Raw genomic sequence first — 24,012 nt, 5'->3', positions numbered from 1 at the left:
TCCCATTTTCACTGGAAATTTTTGGACAAAATTATTTTCTTGCCTTGTTTCTCAATTAGTTCACAGCTCATCTTATCATCCTCAATCTGATGGGAAAACTGAGATAGTAAACAAAAGTTTGGAAGGATATCTTCATTGCTTTGTATCTGATAAACAGACACAATGATTCAAATGGTTTCCTCTCGCTGAATGGTGGAATAACACTTCCTTCCATACTGCAGTGAAAATGAACCCATTTATGGCACTTTATGGATATCGCCCACCGTCCATCACATCATATTTAAGATAAAATTCTAAGGTTCAAGAAGTGGAAGATCACATTGAGCATCAACAACAAGTTCTCCAACTCTTAAAGGATAACCCAACTTTGGCACATAATAGAATGAAGCAACAGGCAAATCAACATCGCAGCAAAAGAAGTTTTGATGTAGGTGACTGGGTATTTCTACGGCTACAACCATATAAACAAATGTCCCTCAAGAAAGCTAAGAAGGATAATAAATTATCACCAAACTATTATTGTCCGTACAAGGTGTTACAAAATATTGGTACTATGGCATACAAATTGGAGCTTCCTACAACTTCCCGAGTGCACCCAGTTTTCCATGTTTCATGCTTAAAGAAGGTTATTGGTGACAAATTCCCAGTTCAAAAAATATTTCCAGAACTTGACGAGGAAGGAAAAGTCATATTGGAACCTAAAGCAGTCACATAAACAAGAACTTAATAGCTACGAAATCGATCAATTTCAGAATATCTCGTTAAGTGGAAGAACTTTCTTTCTAAAGATTCCACATGGGAGGATGAGAATTTTATACAGAAGCATCCAGAATTACTCAAGCATTAAGCACAACACTTTTTTGAAGGAGAGGGGCATGTTAAGTCTCTATAATACTAGTGATTCCCCCATTACTATTGTCATTGTAGCCCTTCTTGTTATTGTTGTGCTCCTATTGTCCCCATATTGTTATTGTTGTGCTCCTATTGTCCCCATATTGTTATTATTGTGCCCCATAGAATTCCACTATTGTTATTGTTGTTCCCTTTTATTATTATTGTTATGTCGGCTTTGATTATATTGTGACCCCTTAAACTCTTATATATAGAAAAGAGGTTTTTCATTTGTATCATCCAAGAATTGTTCATTTGCGTAATGTAAAGGAGGTTGCCCCCTTGAAGAGGCTAATTATGAAGTCATTGATCTATCTTTTCTATCTTTTTGTGAGCTGGTTTGTTAACAACCTCTCCTCCGAACACTTTGGGAAATTGGCTTATTGATAATGGTGCCTCTAGGCACTTCACTGGATACAAGGAAGTTCTCTCTAATCTGATAGAGAAGGAAACAAACTTGGAGATTATTCTTGGAGACAATGCCACCTATCCCGTAAAGGGTGTAGGGAATGTTACCCTTCAATTGAATCAAGGTAACATGATTCATTTACAAGAAGTTCTATATGTACTTAATTTCAAGAAGAACCTAGTGTCCATTTCAGCAATGGAAGACAAAGGTTATAAGGTGGCATTCATCGATGGAAAGTTATGTGTTTAGAAAATGAATTTTAAATATGTTTTTATTCTTGGGTCCAGGGTTGGCACTTTGTATCAAGTTGCAGGAAGTCCATTGGGGGCCATGTCTTGCGACACATCTCTACAATCTGAACTATGGCATCAAAGGTTGCCCATATTCATTATAAGGCTCTTCCCGATGTGAGACATAAGGTGACAAGTATGTCCAAGTTCAAAATAGAGCATGAAGGTGTATGTCCGGGATGTGCCAAAGGAAAACTTACAAGGGGAACATTCCACTCAAGTAATAGCAATATGACAGATGTGGAACAACCCGAGGGGTTTGAATTTCATGACCGGGAATCTCATGTATGCAAGTTGAAGAAAGTTCTCTATGGCTTGAAGCAAGCACCCCGAGCTTGGTATGAGATAATTGATAGCTATCTGATGAAGCGGAGATTCACTAGGAGTGAAGTTGATCCAAACCTTTACTTTAAGGTTGAAGATGATAAACCTCTCATACTGGTATTTTATGTAGACGACCTCTTTTTGATAGGTGTAGACCCTCTCATTTACAAATGTAAGAGGGAGTTGGATTCCGAATTTGGAATGGTGTATTGCAAGCCTGTGACTACCCCAATGGAACTTAACTTTAAGAAGTTATGCGGTAGTGCTGCTGGACCTGAATTGGGAAATGCCTCTGAGTTTCATCAACTCATAGTAGAATTGATGTTGTTGGTGAACTCCCGTCTGGATATATGTTTGCAGCTAACATGTTGAGCCAATATATGGTTGAGCCTCATTATATTCCTTGGATTGGTGCCAAGAATCTTCTGATATTTCTTCAGGGCACAATCTCTCATGGACTGGGATACACTGCCGAAAATGTGAGGCTACATGGTTATTCTAATGTTGATTGGGCAGGTAGTGTGGTGGATCACGAGAGCACTTCTGGGAGCTTCTTCTCTTTAGGTTCTACTTTGTTATCCTGGATGAGCAGGAAGCAAAAGTCAGTTTCTTTGAGCGCTACTGAGGCCGAATACATAGTTATGAGTATGACCTCTTTTGAAGCTGTCTGGTTGAGGAAGCTCTTCAGTGAAATGTTTAGACATATGTTGGATACCACCATGATCTTTTGTGACAACCAGAGTGGGATCTGATTATCAGAGAATCTTGTATTTTATGATCGCTCCCAATACATAGTCATCAGGTACCACTTTATCCCAGATATGATACAACAAGGAGAAATAAGGCTCCATCACATTGGCACTGATGAGCAGGTCATTGATATTCTGACGAAGCCCCTGGGAAAGGTCAAATTCTTAACTTTCTAAGAATGACTAGGAGTCGTGGAGAGACCCTCTCCTGAGGGTCCTGTATGAGATGGGCTTTGAGCTCTGGGAGCTCTGGGGGGCTTGGGGTACTTCTTGGAGCGATGAGAAACCATAGGGTGAGTGGTTTAACCTTCTCCTAGTGGTTTGATATGTAGGAAAGATGAGTGGTTCATCTTTCTCCTGCTGAGACACAATCATAGGGTGAGTGGTCCAGCCTTCCCCTAATGATTTGTTGTGTACATGGTGAGTGGTTCAGCATTCCCCTGGGATACCCATGGTGACATGTAAGCAGGATGAGTGGTTCATCCTTCTCCTGCTAAGACATCCTACCCACATAGTCTGGGACTCATGGGAAGTACTTCTCATCTGGCCAATGAGTAGGGAAATGAGGATAGGTACCATAGTACTACCGATGGATGCATCGTGTACTACTGTACTCCCTATGCTAGGATGATATTGATCTAGGATCAATTGGAACTGACTTCGGGTTATTAAGAGTGGTATGAGACACTCTCTTTATTTGGAATTGTTTTCAGATCAGTAGGAGTAGTATGAGACACTTTTTTTTTTTGGAATTGATTTCGGATTAGTAAGAGTGGTATGAGACACTCTCTTCTTGGGACTGACTGACACTCTCATATTGGTACTTTATGTAGATGACCTCTTTTTGATAGGTGTAGACCCTCTCATTTACAAATGTAAGAGGGAGTTGGATTCCGAATTTGGAATGGTGTACTGCAAGCCTGTGACTACCCCAATGGAACTTAACTTTAAGAAGTTATGCGGTAGTGCTGCTGGACCTGAATTGGGAAATGCCTCTGAGTTTCATCAACTCATAGTAGAATTGATGTTGTTGGTGAACTCTCGTCTGGATATATGTTTGCAGCTAACATGTTGAGCCAATATATGGTTGAGCCTCATTATATTCCTTGGATTGGTGCCAAGAATCTTCTGATATTTCTTCAGGGCACAATCTCTCATGGACTACTGCTGAAAATGTGAGGCTACATGGTTATTCTAATGTTGATTGGGCAGGTAGTGTGGTGGATCAAGAGAACACTTCTGGGAGCTTCTTCTCTTTAGGTTCTACTTTGTTATCCTGGACGAGCAGGAAGCAGAAGTCAGTTTCTTTGAGCGCTACTGAGGCCGAATACATAGCTATGAGTATGACCTCTTTTGAAGATGTCTGGTTGAGGAAGCTCTTCAGTGAGCTGTTTAGACATATGTTGGATACCACCATGATCTTTTGTGACAACCAGAGTGGGATCTGATTATCAGAGAATCTTGTATTTTATGATCGCTCCCAATACATAGTCATCAGGTACCACTTTATCCCGGATATGATACAACAAGGAGAAATAAGGCTCCATCACATTGGCACTGATGAGCAGGTCATTGATATTCTGACGAAGCCCCTGGGAAAGGTCAAATTCTTAACTTTCTAAGAATGACTAGGAGTAGTGGAGAGACCCTCTCCTGAGGGTCCTGTATGAGATGGGCTTTGAGCTCTGGGGGGCTTGGGGTACTTCTTGGAGCGATGAGAAACCATAGGGTGAGTGGTTCAACCTTATCCTAGTGGTTTGATATGTAGGCAAGATGAGTGGTTCATCTTTCTCCTGTTGAGACACAATCATAGGGTGAGTGGTCCAGCCTTCCCCTAATGATTTGTTGTGTACATGGTGAGTGGTTCAGTGTTCCCCTGGGATACCCATGGTGACATGTAAGCAAGATGAGTGGTTCATCCTTCTCCTGCTAAGACATCCTACCCACATAGTCTGGGACTCATGGGAAGTACTTCTCATCTGGCCAATGAGTAGGGAAATGAGGATAGGTACCATAGTACTACCGATGGATGCATCGTGTACTACTATACTCCCTATGCTAGGATGATATTGATCTAGGATCAATTGGAACTGACTTCGGGTCAGTAAGAGTGGTATGAGACACTCTCTTTATTTGGAATTGATTTCAGATCAGTAGGAGTAGTATGAGACACTTTTTTTTTTTGGAATTGATTTCGGATTAGTAAGAGTGGTATGAGACACTCTCTTCTTGGGACTGACTTCAGGTCAGTAGAGAATGGTATGATACATTCTCGATCACTTCTTCTTCTTCATAGTTCAGCCGAGCAAAGCAGAGCAGTGCATTGTTGGTAGAGATAGTACCCACTCGAAGGTGGATTAGCATATGGAGTTATCCCTAGTTGAGAGGGAATGTTAAAATTGGAAACGAGGGGAAAACTCCATGTGGGTCATCTTATTTATGGCAACTGATATTTTTCTTGGATTCCTCTCTCCGTGAGGTGTAGGATTGATCTAAAGATCATCCAATTCTGACATGTATTTATGGAGATATGAATTTATTTGCATTATTTGACAATTTGTCGAGGTCGGCCAACAAGCAAATTACCCCCAGCTCAACCTCAACATTGCATTATAAATAGAGGTGACTACAAGTCATTTTAGCCACACATCTCTCATTATCTCTCTCTACTCGTTTGGTTTTGGTGGAAAGAGAGGTCAGGAGGGAGACCTTGGATCTAGCCGCAGTCTTAGAGAGGAGAGTTAGCCGCTGTCATAATGAAGCCTAGCCACAGTTAATGAAGCCTAGCCATAGTCAATGAAGCCGTAGCCGCAGTTTATGAAGCCCTACCCATAGCAAGACGAGGAGAGACCTATCCGCAGCAAGAGGAGAGCTCAACATAAGCGTGAAGAACTCTAGATGTACATCGTGGAAATATTTGTGTGTTGTAGGTGATAGTGTGGCAAATAAGGCAGCCTTAAGGATTGAATTAAAGGGTTGTTAGAAAGGTTGGAAGTTACAGTCATAAGGAGAAGCATTGCTTTGAAGAATTTTGTCTTCAAGACAGGGTAGGGTAGAATAGGTTATGCGTTTGGGTGCTGCCAAGAGTAGATAGTTAGTTCGAGATCTTCAGGAAGGAAACGTTGATTTGGGCAAGCCGAAAGCTAGAACTAGTTGTTGTACTAGGTTGCGGGCCATAGCACACAACTAGAGGTTGAGTTAAGGATTGCCAAGGGTGGACAACACCTTTAGAAGGCAGCGTCACATGAGAGAAGGGTCTCCAAGGTAAACCGCAGTCCTAAAAGGACTTGTCTCTTGACTGTGTGGTGGAACTAAACCTACAGGACTTGCCCTAACCTATAATGCAGCAAACCTCAATGCTAACATGTTGTAGCAAGGGCTACTAGATTGATGAACTCAAAGGATAAGCTACAACACTCTTAGTGATTGGTTGAAGACTGTCATGAGAATTCCAGGTTGCATCTTTGAACAGTCATCATTAGCGAAATGATATACTTTCTACTTCTGTCATAAATATCAATTTTGTATATTTGTACTATCTCTCTCTCTATTGAACTATTGAAGAATATAAGAAGAATTGATCAAGGGTTTCCCCACATTGGAGTTTGTCCCTGGCTGGGGCCACATCTTGTGTCCTCTTGTCTTGCCTTGTCTTCTACTATTTATGTTTATGTTCTATCTGCATTTTACTATCATGCTAATGTGATTGCTAAGTTGGACATTGATATTGGGCTAACAAAAAAATTGAAGTAAATTTCTCTTAAGCATAGAACATACCAAAAATTAATAGAGAGATAAAGATAGAGAGAGAGAGAGAGAGAGAGATGGATTTGGAGGGGGAGAGAGAGGGAGGTAATAAGAAACAAATATAGAGATAAAGGTGGAAAGAGAGAGGGAGTGATAAGGAATATGGAGAGAGAGGGAGAGAGGACAACGGAAGGGAAGAGAGATAGAAGGAGGGGAGAGGGAAAGAAGGAGAAGAGAGAGAGAGAGAGAGAGAGATGGAGAGAGGGAGTGGAGGGGAGGAATAGATAGATAGATTGGAGAAAGAGAATGTATGTTTTGGGGGTGATATAGAGAGACAAAGGGAGATAGAGATATAGATGGAAAGTGAAGAGAGAGAAGAAGAGATAGATGGAGAGAGGGGGGAGGGATAGAGATATTGATATATATGGAGTGAGAGAGCGTGTGTGTTTAAGGGGTTGAGATAGAGAGACAAAGAATGAGAGATGGAGGGAGATATAGATATAGATGGAGGGGGGAGAGAGGGAAGAAGATTTCTTGCACTAGATGCATTGATTTCAGTATAGAGGATGATTTTTAATCCTGTTTGATTGCTTGCACTAGATGAATTGATTTTAGGGTAGATGTTGATTTTTAATGATATTTGATTGCTTGCATTAGATGCATTGATCTCAATGTAGATGATTTTTGATCTTATTTGATTGGTTTCACTAAATGCATTTATTTCAATGTAAATGGTGATTTATAATCCTATTTGATTGCCTACACTAAATGCATTGATTTCAATGTAGATTTTGATTTATAACAATATTTTGTTGTTTGCATTAGATGCATTGATTTCTAATCCTATTTGATTTCTTGCACTAAATGCATTGATTTTAGTGTAGATGGTGATTTTTAATCCTATTTGATTGCTTGCAATAGATGCATTGATTTTACCCTAGATGTTGGTTTATAATCCTATTTGCTTACTTGCACTAGATGCATTGATTTTAGTGTAGATGTTGGTTTATAATACTATTTGTTTGCTTGCACTAGATGCATTGATTTGAGTGTAAATGTTGATTTCTAATCCTATTTGATTGTTTGCATTAGATGCATTGATTTCAGTGTTAATGTTGTCTTCTAATCTTATTTGATTGCTTGCATTAGATGCATCGATTTGAGTGTAGATGTTGATTACTGATTTGATGTAATTGGATGTATGATGGTACATTAATTTTAAAGTGATTGGATTAACATTGTGCATTGATTTTAGTGTTAGCAAAAAAATTCATTGATAATATACATTGAGTTTTGTGTTATAGTAATTCAACCTATTAATATTGGAGAGAAAGAGAGACAATGTATGTTGTTTACTACAATAGCTAAAGATTTAAATGGTTTACAATTTAACTTGTACTTTTCATATAATCGATATAAAAATATGACAAAGTAACAATGGTGACAGTGAGAATAGTACAAGAAAATAATTTGAGATTAATCACAATGAAGACTATTTGTAATTGAGTATATTTTTATTATTCCCATTTTCTATCATTCAACACTCTTACATTGTCACTTTATATTCAAAATTTTTATTTCATCAGTATTTATCATGTCAACAAACTGAGGTAACTAAGCAAATTTAAAACCAGCCTAGATCCATCTTAACTCTGGATCTATCAAGCGCCGAGAGGGATCAAATCTCTCAAGATGAAAACCTCTTTTTTGAGTGCAAAACTTGAGGAAAGATTTGCATATCGAGAGATTTGATTCCTCTGGACACTTGATAGAACTAGAGTCAAGATGGATCTAGCATGGTTAAGGGTACAGAGAGGACGAGCTTCATATTATATCAACATTGATTTATTTGTTATTTGAGGAATCGAAGTCAGAGAAATGAGCTCGAATTATTAATCTAATTGTGCTCAGAATCTTCAAGAGCCCCAAAATAAGTTCCAATCTCAGATCTAGTGCCAAGGCCGCATGCATATAATTGTTGAATGATCAGATCTTATTTGCCTCTGAAATCAGCATTGGAGGAAGTCTTGTTGAATTACAATTCTAAACCGATTGTTCCAGGTTCGTGTTAAAATTATTTTCTAATAGAAAGAGGTTTTTTAGAAAGAAAATCATGATATTATATTGAGGATATATATACAAGATATTCAGATAGTTCTGTATGAGATTGGAAACTCATGAATACTACCGATAAGCAACATAGCACATCATGTAAAACAGATTACCATCATGCTGTATGTTCATATGATCAAATCCCAAAATCAGAAAGGACAAAAACTATTGCATCATTCAGCTGATTGGAATAATAGAAAGAGGTTGAATGCTCATGAAATCAAGTGTTAGTGTGTCGATTTACAAGGAGAGACGAGATTAATTTGGAGCATTGTATTGTGGATGATCCATAGTCCATTTATGAACCAAATATTCCAAAACTGAAGTGATCAAGTAATACGAATTTGCAATTTCCATATACATTCAAGAAGAGACAGAGTTTCCATTTCATCTCCAACAGCTAAGATATCGAAAATCCAAGAAGGTTCGATCTCTATCAATAAAAGAAGGGGAGCTGGAAGAATTTACAGATGAAGAAAAAGGGATAGTGATTCTTCCCACAGGGAATTTGGAACCAGTGTTGTTGCCTCGAAAATTCACTGTGTATTCCAAGTACAAGCTAAATTGTGATTCATCCACTATATAGAAGCTGTACCGAGAGACCATAAACCTCCGTGCCACACCACTGTACGCAGGCCATTCTATGTGTGCCTGACCACGAGACCAACACTTATTTTCACTGTTATGTTGTTGTTGGGTATTCATTGTTGCATTGGGCTGAGGGTCTATAACACACCATTACAAAAGGGCAGAGGATCGAAATGTCTGAATGCATCACTCTTAAAAGTAAATTATATTTTATAAAAGGTCAAAGCTGAATTCGTTGTGGTAATAATAAAGAAGTTTTTTATTTTATTTTTATAATATGTGGTGCATTGGTTTATGCGGTGAAGAGGCTTATTAAAATAAAGTGAGCTGATAGAAGGTTGGGCGTTAAAAAGTATGGTATACTCTTGTCATATTCTTTAATTGAGGTGGTATAGTATATACTTGTGTATTTCCCTGTTTCGCCATGTGAAGATGGGACCTTCGCTAGAAAATGACCATAAAATTCTGGACAAAATTCAAGATGAAATAGAAGAAACGTGGGGACTTTTTGTAGCCATATTATTTTAGACTAGAGTAACAAAGATTTCTCAAAAAGAGCTTATGTGATTCTGCAACAAAAGTGCTTATGGGAAGTGAAGGAAGGATAGGGAAGAGGGGCTAAGGTTTTCACACTTGGATCCAAGCTACAATGTACAAAGTTAGTCATATAACTTCATAAGTTGGAGGCATTAGACACATGTTTGTATAGGGTAGGGCAACCAGAATAGAAGAAACTCAGTTGGGCTCTCAAGTCATCTATGCTTGCATTAATACAACCCAAACTCTGGGAGCATCTTTGTGAAGAGGTCAGGCTTACAGTTGCTTCCTGTCTCAATAGGATCATAGCTTTAACATCGCTACTACTGCCTTACAATAATGATATCATGAGAGAGCTATTGCCACTGATAGTAGAAGCCCTTCAAGGGTTGAACAACATCATGCTTCCTACCTTTCAGAAGCAGTGCATAATTTTAAAACTCACGGCAGAGTTTAGCGTTGGCACCATTATGCTGAATTTGGAATGTGACGACTTAATCTTTCGTTTATTCCAAAGATTTTACACCAATTTTACATCAGCTCATCCAGACTATGTCAAAACAAGCATGCAAAAGACTGTGTCCCTATTCTTAGAAGGAAATGATGACCTCTGCAGGATACTAAGATCCAAATTGTTAACCATTTGGAGGAAGGAACCAATTGTATCACCAACAGCCTATGATCTAGTCAAGAAGCTGGTCAGGAAAAACATAAAATTGCTCAGAAAGGTGTTGACTAGGAAGGAGTTGAGAAGGTTTGATGGAGGAAGCAAGAACAAAACCTGCAGCAAGAATGAACTAATAAGGAGAGGACTATGCAAGCGATCTTGGGCACTTAACCATTCATGTCCAATTGACAAAAAGGCAACAAGGGCAAAATAGTTGGAGACTCCTTCAGATCATGGGGATTCATCCATAGTTGGGTTCATCGGTTTTCAGGAGAGCACCAATGAATGATCCAAGTAGTCAAGTACAGATGGTGAGTAGCAACATAATGTTTTTCAGAGAGACTTGCAAGATAATCCAATGATAATCAGCCAGCTTGACAAAGTACATGGGGAAAGGAAGGAGGTAATTCCTCCTAACGATGTGGTAGACTCTTGTACAGTTGAGTCCATAGATATCCAGGAGGACGTCCATGAAGAGTATGAGCAATCAGGTGTAGATAACAATCCACTAGTACATCCATGTTTGACAACCAGAGAGGGTGAACAACAGATTGTCCCCACACGTGGAAAAGGCCAAGAAGAAGACATTCAAGGAGACTCAAGTGAGGAGCCAATATTAATAAACTGGGATGATGAGCATGATCATGAGGGGCAACATGACAAATATAATATGCATGATGAACCATTTTTGGAGAGTCAGTCCGAGGTTCACGCTGGAGCTATGATAGTTGAGCATCTGGTGCAGACAAATACAGAGGCCTTCAACAGGGCACCATAATTACTAGTAGAGGACTTTCGAGAAAAGATCATGCATTTCAAGACAAATCTTATAATGTTGAAGCAAAGAGTTTGGACAGTCTGAGACACTATCTTACAGGAGAATAGGAAAATTGAGGAGCTCATAGGGGTATGTGCCGAACCAACGGCCAAGTTGTCTAGTGTTGAGGAATGACTCAAGTCCCTCATAAGGCAGCAAGAGGAGTACAATTGGGAGTTCCAAAGCATCCCTCTACACGGGTACATAGATACAACGTGCAATGCTACCAAACCATATTTATACATGAGGGAGAGCAGGGCGGAGTTCTACCAATGGATCATGTTGGGTGATCAAATGGAGCAAAATGAGTTGAGCATTAGGCAGCATCAACATGGTAGACTTATTCCATGTTCATGCATTCATGCACTATATCCGTCCCACGAGATGGATTGGCAAGATATTATGAGTTGGAGCTCTATTGATAAGATACTCTTAGCCAAGTGCATATTGCAGCTTGGGCTCTTAAGCACGTGCAATGATGGAGGGCTGAGATGGTATCATAACCCACAGGTCCCAGAACTTAGGTGGCATTGGGTAGGATTGGCCGAAGAATTGTTTGGGATCCAGGTATCGAAGGATCCATTCAGGATCATTTAGCATGGAGGTGTGGAATGGCACATTGGGTTGTATGGGATCCTGGTATCAATGTACAAATGCTTTTGTTGTGGATAGAAGTGGATTGCTTGAGGGCAAGCAATCTTTGGGCGGGAGGATTTGTAATATTCCCTTTTCTTGATATGGTCAAAATGGACGGAATTTACCCATGGTATTTGCCCATGGGATTTGCCCATGGTATTTGCCTTCGTTTTTCAAGGGAAAATAATAAAATAAGATTTCTAGAGAGTCCATCAAGCCTATTAAAAGGGATAGAAGCTAGGCCTTTGGATCATCATGAGTTGTCTATCTTATTGTGTTTGTCGAGAACTTAGCGTGGCCAGTTCCACTTTGATCCCAGGACGAAAACCTCGCGTTGATTTTGTCTAGTAGATCCATCCAAGGTCCATGATTGTGCTTCAATGTCTTTGTTTTCTTGTGTATTGAGCAGCTCCTCTCTCCATTATTTTACTTTTATTTGAGCATATCTCATTTTTTAAATATTAATTGAAATAAAAGCTGCATTTTTCCATATCTCCTTGTGTTTAAAATTTTAATTGCAAACATTTTTATTAAAACTAAATTTATTGATTATTTCATTGTCTGGAATCTTAAAAAAAAAATAAAGGTGCCATATTAAAACTGTCATAAAAAAAAGTTCCAAGAGTAGCCTGTCAACGCTTCCAATTTATGAAGTTCGGAATATATTTTCACTGTGCTTAAAAGTTTTATTTTTACTCCTATAACCGTAGAGATGTCAACTTTTATGGTTTCAGATATTGTAATATAAAAAGTTTGGGATTTATTTTCATTGTATTTTAAAGTTAAATTTTAATTTGTAAATGACATTTCAACTTTTTATGGTCTCCGATGTTGTAATATATAAAGTTTTGGGAATTATTTTAATAAAAGTTTAATTTCAATTTTCTGTACAACCTGTCAATACATTATAATAGGAGTTATGTTTTTCACTTTGATGTATTACATTATGATAAGAGTTATGTTTTCCACTCTGATGTACGGTATTAAATTGAGGTGCAACTGAGTTCAAAAAGATCTCAAAAAAGAACCAGATTCGTGTTTTTAAATTAAAATCACAAAATACTAACAATCCTGTAAGAAATTTATAAATTAATTTTTATTACATATGTATAGTTCAATTTCTTAAAATTTTGAAAAATTCACAGAATGACCACCAAAGCTGAAATATTCCAATGTCTGATCCAACCATTGCTTGCTTTAAACCAAAAGCAAACAGGGTGCCGGACATAGCAGTAGGTAGTTCAATGAGTTAGGACACTAATAATTTTCTCTCCCCTCCAAAAAGAAAAGTTTTTTCCCAAAATATTTAAAAGGAACTTTTTTTTTCAGAGAGAAAAAGCTATATAGATTATATTAAGGATATATAAATATTAGGATATACATATGAGTTCAAAATCTCAGCTATAATAGACAAAACATTTTGCAAAACATTTTGCAAAGGGAATAACTGATTCCGGCAACAACCTCGGCCATATTAGAGAAAACATTTTGAAGAGGGAATAACTGATTCCCACTAATAGGATCTGTAGAAAACTGTAGAAAAACTGTCCAAAGATGTAACGACATATAAAGAACTGAAGGAGCTCGTTCAGATAGAGCGCATTGCTGAAACATAAAAAGATGATAGCCCACTAGTCCGAAGGCATGAACCCAGAAATAGCAGGCAGGATGGAGTTAAGAGGCAGAGAGCAGCCTTGGAAAATACGGCCATTCCGCCACTTCCAGAGATGCCAGCAGGAGAGTATGAAGAGAGCATGCCAGGAGGGACATTGGACGCTCCACCATATAAAACCATCCTGTACAGAAGCAAAAGATCGGAGAGGAAAACCAAAAGTCATAGAGAGTTGGTTACCTCATTTTAATTTTTAATGGAGGTTTGCCCCATTATCAATCAGTGGCTTCAAGGTTTTCTATTTCAATAAAACTGAAAAATACTTCTATTTCAATAAAGCTGAAAAATACAGTGTGAATAATAATGGTTGTTTTAAAAAGACTCTGCAGAGGCAGGAAAAGAGGTCCTTTACTGAATTTGTAAAATTTCTTCATCCTCGCAAAACGTCTTCAGCCATTTCCTCTCCAGTAAAGCACACTCCGTCTGCCACTCTGTCTCCGTCTCCTCCGCTCTGTCGTGAAGTGGGGTCCCTACTTCCTTGGGAAATTTTAAAGTTTTTGCAAGACCTTGAAGCTCCTCTACTTGTATATTATTACACCCTCTCATGTCCAGCTTTTTCAGGCTTGGGAGACCATGGAGCCCTCCTATTTTCTTCAGTGCACTACAATACCTTATGTCGATAGTTACAAGTGTTCTTGGCAATGCCCCAACCTCCACCAGATCGTTACAAGACACGATGGTGAGATCCTGAAGGTGGCGGAAAACACCTTTAGGGAAGAATACCTCTGAAATTTCTGTGCGGTACAGCTCTAACTCCCTGAGCTGACTCATGCCTTTGTTCTGCAGTTCACTCCATGCTCTTTGGCCTCTGGACTCTTCAACCTCGTTAAATGGCAGTTCGCGTAGAGGGCAACAATGTACTCTTAAAATTTTGAGACTGTTCAACTTCACGACAGCTGGTGGTAAGTATTGTATTCCACATTTCACTATATTCATCTCTGCCAACCGAGTCAGCAGTCCAACGGAATCAGGCAAACATTGCAATTTCTTGCATCCATGGAGCACCAATTCCTTCAAACTAGTGAGGTTACCGAGAGAAGATGGCAGCATTTTCAACAAATGGGATCCTAAACTCAGAACTTCTAATTTGCTTAGGTGTCCAACATCATTCCGCAACTCTTTTAACTCTGTCCCCATCAAATTTAATCTTTGCAAAGACTGTTGACGCCCAATTTGGGGAGGCAACTTTGCCACTTGAAGACAACCTTCTAGGTCTAAGCATTGAAGCGTGGTGATATTCCCAAGTGATCGGTTGGAAATTGTCAAATTGCAGCAACCCTTCAAATGCAAATGTTTAAGTTGCAATAAATTCCCCACGGATTCTGGAAGCAACTTCAAACTTTTGCACCAACTTAAGTCCATGTATTGGAGATTTGTTAAGCTCCCCACGGAATTTGTTAGCATCCCCAAACTTTCACACCTCCGCATGCTGATGTGTTGGAGATTTATCAAATTTCCAATGGAATCGGGAAGCGTCTTCAACCTTTTGCAATAAGACAGATCAATCCGCTGGAGACTTGTTAAATTCTCAAAGGAAAATGAGAGTTTTTCCAAACTTTCGCACATTGACAAATGGATAGATTGGAGATTTGTCAATTTCCCAAAGGATTCAGGAAGCATCTTCAATGTTTTGCAGTAAGACAGATCAAACAGCTGGAGATTTATTAAATTACCAAATGAAGATGGAAGAATCTGCAATTTCTGGCACCATTTTAACTCGAAATGTTTCAAGGACCGCAGACAACAAAATGCCTCTGGTAGTGTTGCTGAATGCATCCCCTCAACCTCTGTATGATTCAAAACAATCTTTTCCAAGTACTTTAACTGCGCTAATGACTTTGGAAACTCTAACAGTGGAGCATCAATATTCAACTCCCGCAACTGCAGAGGTGCCTGCAATTTTCACATTTCAATCATAAGAAAGATTAAAACACCTTGATTGTCATTTGCAAATTACTGCATCTAAACACACATATATATACATACCTCATATTCATGTTGCCACAATTTTTCCAGTTTTCTCCCTGCCACTTCTAAAACTCTTAGGTCGCGCATTGGAATACAAGAAGGCAGGGAAGAGCAAGGACACTCATTCCAGCGGAGCCATATGAGATTTGGTGACAGCACGCAGGTCAATATATTTTCTACAAATTCCCCTTGAGCTTCCAAAAGTTGCAATTTACTGATTTCGAACACCTCATCACTGGAACTTTCATCGCTGGAACTTTTGTTCCATGGCGACAATCCTTCCTTGCCAGAATCTCCAAGAGTATACCCACGAGACATCTTAAGTCCGCGAACTTCTGTGGGTATTACCTGTATGCACGGCATGTGGCAGATTACTCTGAATAAAAGATCCCGAACGTTATTGGCACATCCAAAGGTTGGCTTGATTGAAACGCTTCTTGATGATGATCGCTCCAACAAATCATGAAGATCTTGAAGGTTCTTTACGGGATGCCAAAGACGACGGGGCATGGAATTTCGCTCAGCAATATCCCTCCCCATGTCTCGCAGGTGATCATGCATTCTAATTTTATTTTCATAGTCTACTTCTATAAGACACTTGTTTTCTAGACTCCTAAGAACCAATAAACTTCTCCAACCTGATCCATCCCATATTCTTAAGGCCGTATCCCTGTCTTCTCCTATAAAAAAGCAAGCAATATCTAAAAATATCTGTTGCTCCTCATGGTCGAGTGAATCGTAACTAATTCTAAGTCTGTTGTGTATTTCAGTAGGCCAAAGTTTATCCAATTGCTTTTTCCAATACACTATGTCATTTACACCGTACAGAAGAGATCCTAACACTTTCAAGGACAAGGGCAAACCATCGCAAACCGATAAAAACTCATCTACCAGATCTTGAAATTCTCCTCGTGGATATGGATGAGAGAAGGCATGGAAACAGAAAAGCTCTCGGGACTGTAATCTATTTAGGCCCTCTAGTCGATATATTGAGGACTCTTCTACTCCTACCTTTGTGAGGACACCCTTGTCACGAGAGGTAATTAAAATCAAGCTTTCAGGGTTAAGCGTTTTCCTGATTGGCAAGAAGGCATCTAGTTGATTGGGATGATCAACATCATCTAATATTATGAGCGCGTGACAAGCTGTGACAATCTCTTTTAGAGTCTCTACAACTCTTTCACCACTCTCAATTTTGGTATTTATATGTTTCAAGTCCTTAATAATCTCTACATCCCCTTCAGCACTCACATTTTTAGTATGTATAGGTTTCAAATCCTTAATTAGCTTCTTCTGCAAATAATTTAGAGACATTTTCCTAGCATTTTCTCTCATATCAAATATAAAAGATGAGCCACTGTACTCTGACCTCTTGTAATTGAAAAAATGTTTGGCCAACGTTGTCTTCCCAACGCCCTGGGCGCCCACAATCCCCACTGCCTTGGCCTCCGAGTGCTCCTCCTCCTGCTCTGATAGCACTAACTTTTCGAAGTCTTCCATCTTTTCTACCAAACCAATTGGATATTTTGCCACATCCAACGGTGTTTTGGGAACCTTTTTCAGGACTGTTTGCACAACCTTATCCAACAGTTTGCCTTCGTCCCTGAATATTCATTGATCGAGTGAAAGAACAGTGAATAAAAAAAAATCTGGCTAGTTGTCATGTACCAATAACCAATCCATTAAATTAAAAAGTAACACTGGGAAATGCTCACCAGTTACATGCGGCGAGGGAGAAACCGCTTATATCTGCAACGCGAGAAAGAGCGTTTCTCCAAATTTGAATAGTGCTTACGGAGGAGCGTGGCTTCTTTTGTTCATGGTTGCGCAGGGCTTCAGCGAATACTCCGTCATTATCAATACCCGTCCACCTCAGGTCGGAAGGCTGTACGCCGTAGAACACGGGAACAATGGTTCTCCCCGACTCCAGCATGAGAACGAGCTCGTCCAGGCTCCCTTTCGATTGTGGATAAGTCTGGGAGAAAATGGCAACGTGCACAGAAGCAACTCCAATAGCCTCTTCTATTCGAGAAGCAACGTTGTGTCCAACGTCCAATTCCGACAGAAGCACTCGCAATCCATGGGAAATAAGACGACGGTATAGAGGGACACCAAAGGTTTTCTTCACATCAGGACCAGGATAATTTATAAACACCTCGTAATTGAGATACGAAGACGATGCAGAAGTAGGGGCAGCTGAAGAAGCACCAGCAGAAGCATTGGGATGGGAGTGTGCCATTGAGACTGGAATTTCGATTAATGGATAGAGAGGAGATTAAGGATGGATGCGCAGGCAGGCGATTGCGAGGGAGATCGGGGAAATTGCGAGGTGAAACCCCAACTCAGGAAGCATAAAGGGCTTTAAAGAGCCGGCCAGTTCCAATTGAAAGCTGTCGGTCATTACCTAACACTCCGCGTTTCTCAGTGCTGCCGGTCATTACCTACCATTCCGCGTTTCTCAGTGCTGCCGGTCATTACCTACCACTCCGCGTCTGTCAGTGTAGCTAGGTAGATTAGCAATGCTGTCGGTCATGATCAGTGCGCGCTAAGCGGAGTAGTCTAACGAGGCGACCCTGTCACCGCCTCCACGTTTCGAATCCCCACTGCCCAGGCTCAGCCGAGGCGAGTTCGACGATCTCCGGTCACAATAGAAAAGCCGTGGAGGGAATACATCCAAAGGAAATTTTTCCAATAGGAAATTTTAGGGTTGAACTTTCAGAAAGGTCATTTTTTAAAAATATTTTTAGAAAAATATTCACCAATTGTAATTTTTTACATATGATTAAAGGAATTACATATATAATTAAAGGAATGATATTAATCAATAATTTATTAATTTTAATATTAAATTATATATTTTTCATTCATTATTAATCCACATTTTATAAATATGAATTTTTAAACCGTGAGAATCACCTATAATATTATATATAAGAAAATGATTAAATCCTAAAAATTACCCTACACACTCTTATATTTAAGAACAAAAACACCCGTCTCAATTGATCGGCCCTAATTGATGCTCATGCTCAAGTGTAATGGCACAAACGAGAGCCACGCCAGTACAAATACGAACTATTCAGAGCCCAGAAACTCGACGGTTATTTTTCAAGTTTTTTGTCGTAGCAAGATCAAAACTCCCGGGTATTATGTTTTGAGTCTTTTGCTTAACGATCAAGTGTAGCTTCCTCTAGACCTATGCTCCAACTTCAGGACCTGGCTCCAATCCAGGCTTCAAATGCGAGATGTGGGTTAGGAAATATATTTGAGAACAAAATAGAGGTGTGCAGTAGACAGGGCTGGGGGACCAGAGAGATAAGTGGGCCTGTAGTAACTATGAGGTAGGTGCTCCCATTTCTCTACTATATTGTCTAAATGGAAAACAAATCAACAATAAATGATGAGCAACAGAGAGAGTAGACAAAACAGAACATAGGGAAAGGAAGTCCAGTGTGACGTTGACGTAGTACTATGTGTAAAATATAGCTACTAACAGCCCAAAGATCATCAATACCAAATATTTCACATTCAGAACTTAATATGTTGTTTAAGATGACATACCTTGACTAACAGCGGAAGATGTAATGGCTGCCATCTTCTGTCTTCTGTCTTCTATCTTCTTCTCAGAATTCGGTTTCTCTCCTCTTGCCCTCACTTCCTTTATGTGTTTCTTGATGGAGAAGAAAATAACTCGTGTGGGAGAGAGAGGACCCAATCCTTTATATATTATTTAACTCTAATCTGGTACGTCCATCATATACCAATTCAACGCTTAAGATCTAATGCTTTAGATTAGAAACTGCTTTAAGATAAGATCTAAATGCTTTAAGATTAGATCGGGTCACATTAAGATTAGAAACTGCTTTAACGTTAAAAGCATTCGCTGTTTCCAATAGCAGATTTCTAACATTCTCCCACTTGACCCGACTATTCATAATATTAAGTGTTGAACATCATACTATGATAAATCGCTGAGAGTTATGGCGGTTGTGCACTATTAATTCAATGCATTCCCTTCCATATACTACAATACCAGCAATCCATCAATTCATACTCATAATTTATATAAAACAGCATAATGGTCCACATAATGTCTTATATCATAATGATTAAACATAATATCTTTATAAGACTCTTTCTTGTTTTTACATAAAATACGTACTACTACATTAAAACAAGAGACACATAATTGTATATCAGAAACACATAAAAGAGCTCAGAATGTCACACATCAATTATTATTAATACAACCAAGACCCATTCTTTGAACATGTTCCTTAAATTGTTTTGGTTGTAACCCTTTCGTCAAAGGGTCTGCAATCATAAGTTCTGTCCTGATGTGCATGATTGACACTCTTTGTTTCTGAACCTCATCTTTCACAACAAGATACTTCAGTTCTATATGTTTGGCACCTTTAGAGTACTTGTCGTTCTTTGAGAAAAATACTGCTGCAGAGTTATCACAATAAATTTTCAGCGGCTTGCTAATGGTGTCGACAACCGCAAGTCCTGAAATAAAGTTCCGCAACCATAATGCATGAATTGTGGCTTCAAAACATGCCACAAATTCTTCCTCCATAGTGGATGAAGCAACGATAGTCTGTTTCGCACTTTTCCATGATATGGCGCCTTGAGCAAACATAAACAGGTAACCAAAAGTCGATTTTCTAGTATCGATGCATCCAGCAAAATCTGAATCGCTATATCCAATCACCTCTGATTCATTGGATCTTCTATACATGAGCATGTAATCTTTCATGCCTTGTAAGTACCTCAAAACGTTCTTTGCAGCTTGCCAATGTTCTCTTCCTGGATTACTTTGATACCTCCCTAACATACCGACCGCAAAGCTGATATCCGGTCTAGTACAGGTTTGAGCATACATTAGGCTACCAACAACAGATGCATATGGAATTGATTCCATTTCCTTTCGTTCAACATCATTCTTAGGACATTGCATGAGATTGAATTTATCACCTTTCTGTACAGGAACTATTCCAGGTGAACACTTACTCATTCCAAATCTCTCTAGAATCCTTTCGACATATCCTTTCTGAGACAATCCCAATATTCCTTGTGATCGATCACAGAATATTTATATTCCAATCACATAGGATGCCTCTCCCATATCTTTCATTTCAAAGTTCGTTGAGAGAAATTCCTTAGTCTCATGCAATATACTTAAATTATTTGCAGCAAGCAAGATGTCATCAACATAAAGGACCAGAAAAATAAACTTGCTCCCACTGATCTTTTGGTATATACAGTGATCAACCGTATTTTCCTTAAAACCAAAAGATGTAATAATGGTATTGAACTTAATATACCATTGCCGGGATGCTTGTTTAAGCCCATATATTGACTTCTTAAGTTTACACACCAATTGTTCTTTACCTTCTACAGAAAAACCCTCAGGTTGATCCATATAAACATCCTCGTCAAGATCTCCATTCAGAAAGGTTGTTTTCACATCCATTTGATGCAACTCCAAATCATAATGAGCTACTAATGCCATTATTATTCCTAGTGAGTCCTTTTTCGAAACAGGAGAAAATGTCTCCTTGTAATCAACACCATCTTTCTGAGTGTAACCCTTAGCAACAAGTCTAGCTTTATACCGTTCGATATTACCACTAGAGTCGTGTTTGGTTTTAAAAACCCATTTGCATCCGACTCTTTTACAGCCATGTGGTAACTCAACGAGATCCCAAACTTCATTATGTTGCATGGATTTCATTTCTTCTTTCATGGCATTAATCCATTCCTTTGACTCTTTACTTTCTACAGCATGTGAAAACGAAACTGGATCCTTATTGATTCCAATATCATAATCTGATTCTTGCATATAAACCACATAATCATCAGAAATAGCTGACCTACGATTTCTTTGAGGTCTTCTTAATGCTACTTGTTGTGGTTCATGCATATCAGTATTATGTAAGTCATTTCCTTCAGGAAGTACTTCTTCATTTATATGTTGTTCATTATCATCATGCTGTTCTACAACAGCTGGAACAACATTTGGAGTAATAGTAGATGGAGGAACTATTCTAGGCAATGTAACATTTACCCTTGTTTCCTTTATTTCTACTATTTCTCTTCTAGTACTCCCACTGACTTCACCATTCTCAATGAATCTTGCATTACCAGTTTCTACAATTCTTGGACTATGATTAGGATAGTAAAACACATACCCTTTAGATTTCTCAGGGTAACCTAAAAAATACCCACTGATCGTTCGAGAATCTAATTTCTTTTCATGTGGATTATAAATTCTCGCTTCCGCTGGACAACCCCAAACATGCAGGTGTCTTAAGCTAGGTTTCCTGTTAGTCCATAACTCAAAAGGAGTCTTTTGAACAGCTTTACTAGGAACCCTATTCAACAAATAATTAGCGGTTTTGAGAGCATACGACCACAAATTCTTAGGTAGTGTAGAATCTGACATCATACTCCTAATCATATCAATTAACGTCCTATTGCGCCTTTTTGCTACACCATTTTGCTGTGGTGTACCTGGCATTGTGTATTGCGCACATATGCCATGACTTTCGAGGAATTTTGCAAATGGACCTGGACACTGGCCTGACTCATTATATTTACCATAATATTCACCACCTCTATCAGACCTTATGATTTTCACCTTTTTATCTAATTGCCTCTCAACTTCCTTTACAAACGTCTCAAGGACATTCACAGATTGAGATTTTTCATGAAGCAAATAGACATAACCATAACGGGAAAAATCGTCAATGAAAGTGATGAAATACTTTTCTCCATTAAAGGCTGGAGTGTCCATAGGTCCGCAAATATCAGTGTGTATTATTTCAAGAAGCTGGTTGCTTCTAGTGGCTCCTTTCTTATTATGTTTGGTTTGTTTACCTTTAATACAATCCACACATAATTCTAGATCACTAAAGTCCAAATTTGACAAAATTTCATTACTTACTAATCTCATCATTCTTTCTTTGGATATATGACCTAGTCGTTTAAGCCACAAGAAAGCAGAATTTTCATTCAACCTGCTACGTTTACATCCAACATTATTTACTACATTCAACAAGGAATTCGCATAAGTGTCATTCAGTTTCAATTTATATAAACCATCAATTAGAATACCAGAACCAACATTATCAGTATTCTTATATAAATCAAAACAACCAGATCCAATCATACATCTAAAACCAGAAATATCCAATTTACTTGCGGAAATAAGGTTTCTAGATAATGAAGGTACATAAAGGGTACTGTATAAGTCTAATACATATCCACTTTCTAGAATTAGATGATAAGTCCCAATGCCTTCAATTGAAGATTTCATTCCGTTTCCCATAAAGAGAAAACGATCTTCATTTGGATTTATGGTTCGGATCGTAAGAAATCCCTGCATATTGTTGGAAACATGAGTTGTAGCACCAGTATCAAGCCACCATGTATTAATAGGAACTTCAACTAAATTTGATTCAAAACATACGAAAGATAGATAACCTGCAAATCAAAAATGAAATAACTATAAGCTCATAACTAACGCGATTCAGATGTAGACATAATAGTATAATATAGCACTCCTTTGGGTAGATACTATCTTATACTTAACATAATTAAATACCAAAACATAAGTAGGTAATAAATATATTCAATTAAATAGAACTGACATCTTTGGATGATCAATATTTATTTAATCAAAATATCTATCAAACCTCATCATGTCAACTAGTTATAGAACAAGACTTTCCTTTGGGTAAGTTCTCAGGTTCTATCATTAGTGACGCCAGTTTTTAATTGGTATTATTATAACTGGCAATTTCTATCAATAATCATTATGTCACTTATGCACTAAATGATTATTCTGATTTTGACCACTTTGGTGATTAACAAAATCATAAATCTCATGTGCATAAATAGTTTATAACACATACCTTATGCAAAACAACATTCTGATTTTGACCACTTTGGTGATTAACAAAATCATAAATCTCATGTGCATAAATAATTTATAACACATACCTTATGCAAAACAATCAGTCATAGAGCAATTACTTTTATGCCCAAATTTCAAACGTCAATCGAAACTGTAACTTTCCTACAGGAGTTCTACTCAACTTTTGCAAGCGAGAAAATTTTAGTAATGAACAGGCCACGCCTCCCAGTCATACGACGTACACAGTTGCCCTGTGATCCCCTTTATCAAAATGTTTCTGACCAATCCCATATGTCAGGTCTAATCCCATATTGGAAAGCTTCTAAAAAGCGTGCAAGCGAGTGTCAATTTTGAAGCTTTACCGTATAGGCATCGTATACGGTTCGGACGTTTCGTATTTGGGATTTTCGCCCTTTGTCCACGCAAAGATTCAGCGTTTCAATTTCAAGCGTTACATTTTAAAATTGGAATCGACACGGTTTGTTTCAAAGCCATCACAATAATATTAATCATAAACCAAGAATAGCATCCATGACATGCGTGAAGAGTAACATGTAAAGAAACCCAAAATTATTTTATTTAGGAGGGAAGATCCTAGAAGCTTATGACATAACTTTCGAAACAAGCATATACTGATCAGTCATTGTGGCTTTCGAGCATTCACCAAACAATAATGAAGGAAAT

General features: G+C 38.5%; 1 protein-coding gene across 1 annotated transcript; it reads right to left on the bottom strand.

The window, feature by feature from the left end:
• Positions 1-13,070: 13,070 nt before the first annotated feature.
• On the bottom strand, positions 13,071-17,870 carry LOC149216480 (disease resistance protein RPV1-like). The gene is made up of 3 exons (XM_089392795.1): positions 17,123-17,870; positions 15,426-17,010; positions 13,071-15,332 (listed from the first exon to the last, which is right to left on the bottom strand). The coding sequence occupies exons 1-3, from the start codon at positions 17,644-17,646 to the stop codon at positions 13,788-13,790; spliced, it is 3,654 nt and encodes a 1,217-aa protein (XP_089248921.1). The 5' UTR covers positions 17,647-17,870; the 3' UTR covers positions 13,071-13,787.
• Between the last annotated feature and the right edge of the window lie 6,142 nt (positions 17,871-24,012).

The sequence above is a fragment of the Pinus tabuliformis genome, chromosome 1_1 (assembly GCF_031772625.1).
Source record: "Pinus tabuliformis cultivar Carrire ecotype Pingquan chromosome 1_1, CPIR1, whole genome shotgun sequence".
Taxonomy (NCBI): domain Eukaryota; kingdom Viridiplantae; phylum Streptophyta; class Pinopsida; order Pinales; family Pinaceae; genus Pinus; species Pinus tabuliformis.
The sequence above is the reverse complement of the archived record's forward strand: the minus strand, read 5'-3'. Positions and strand labels throughout refer to the sequence as shown.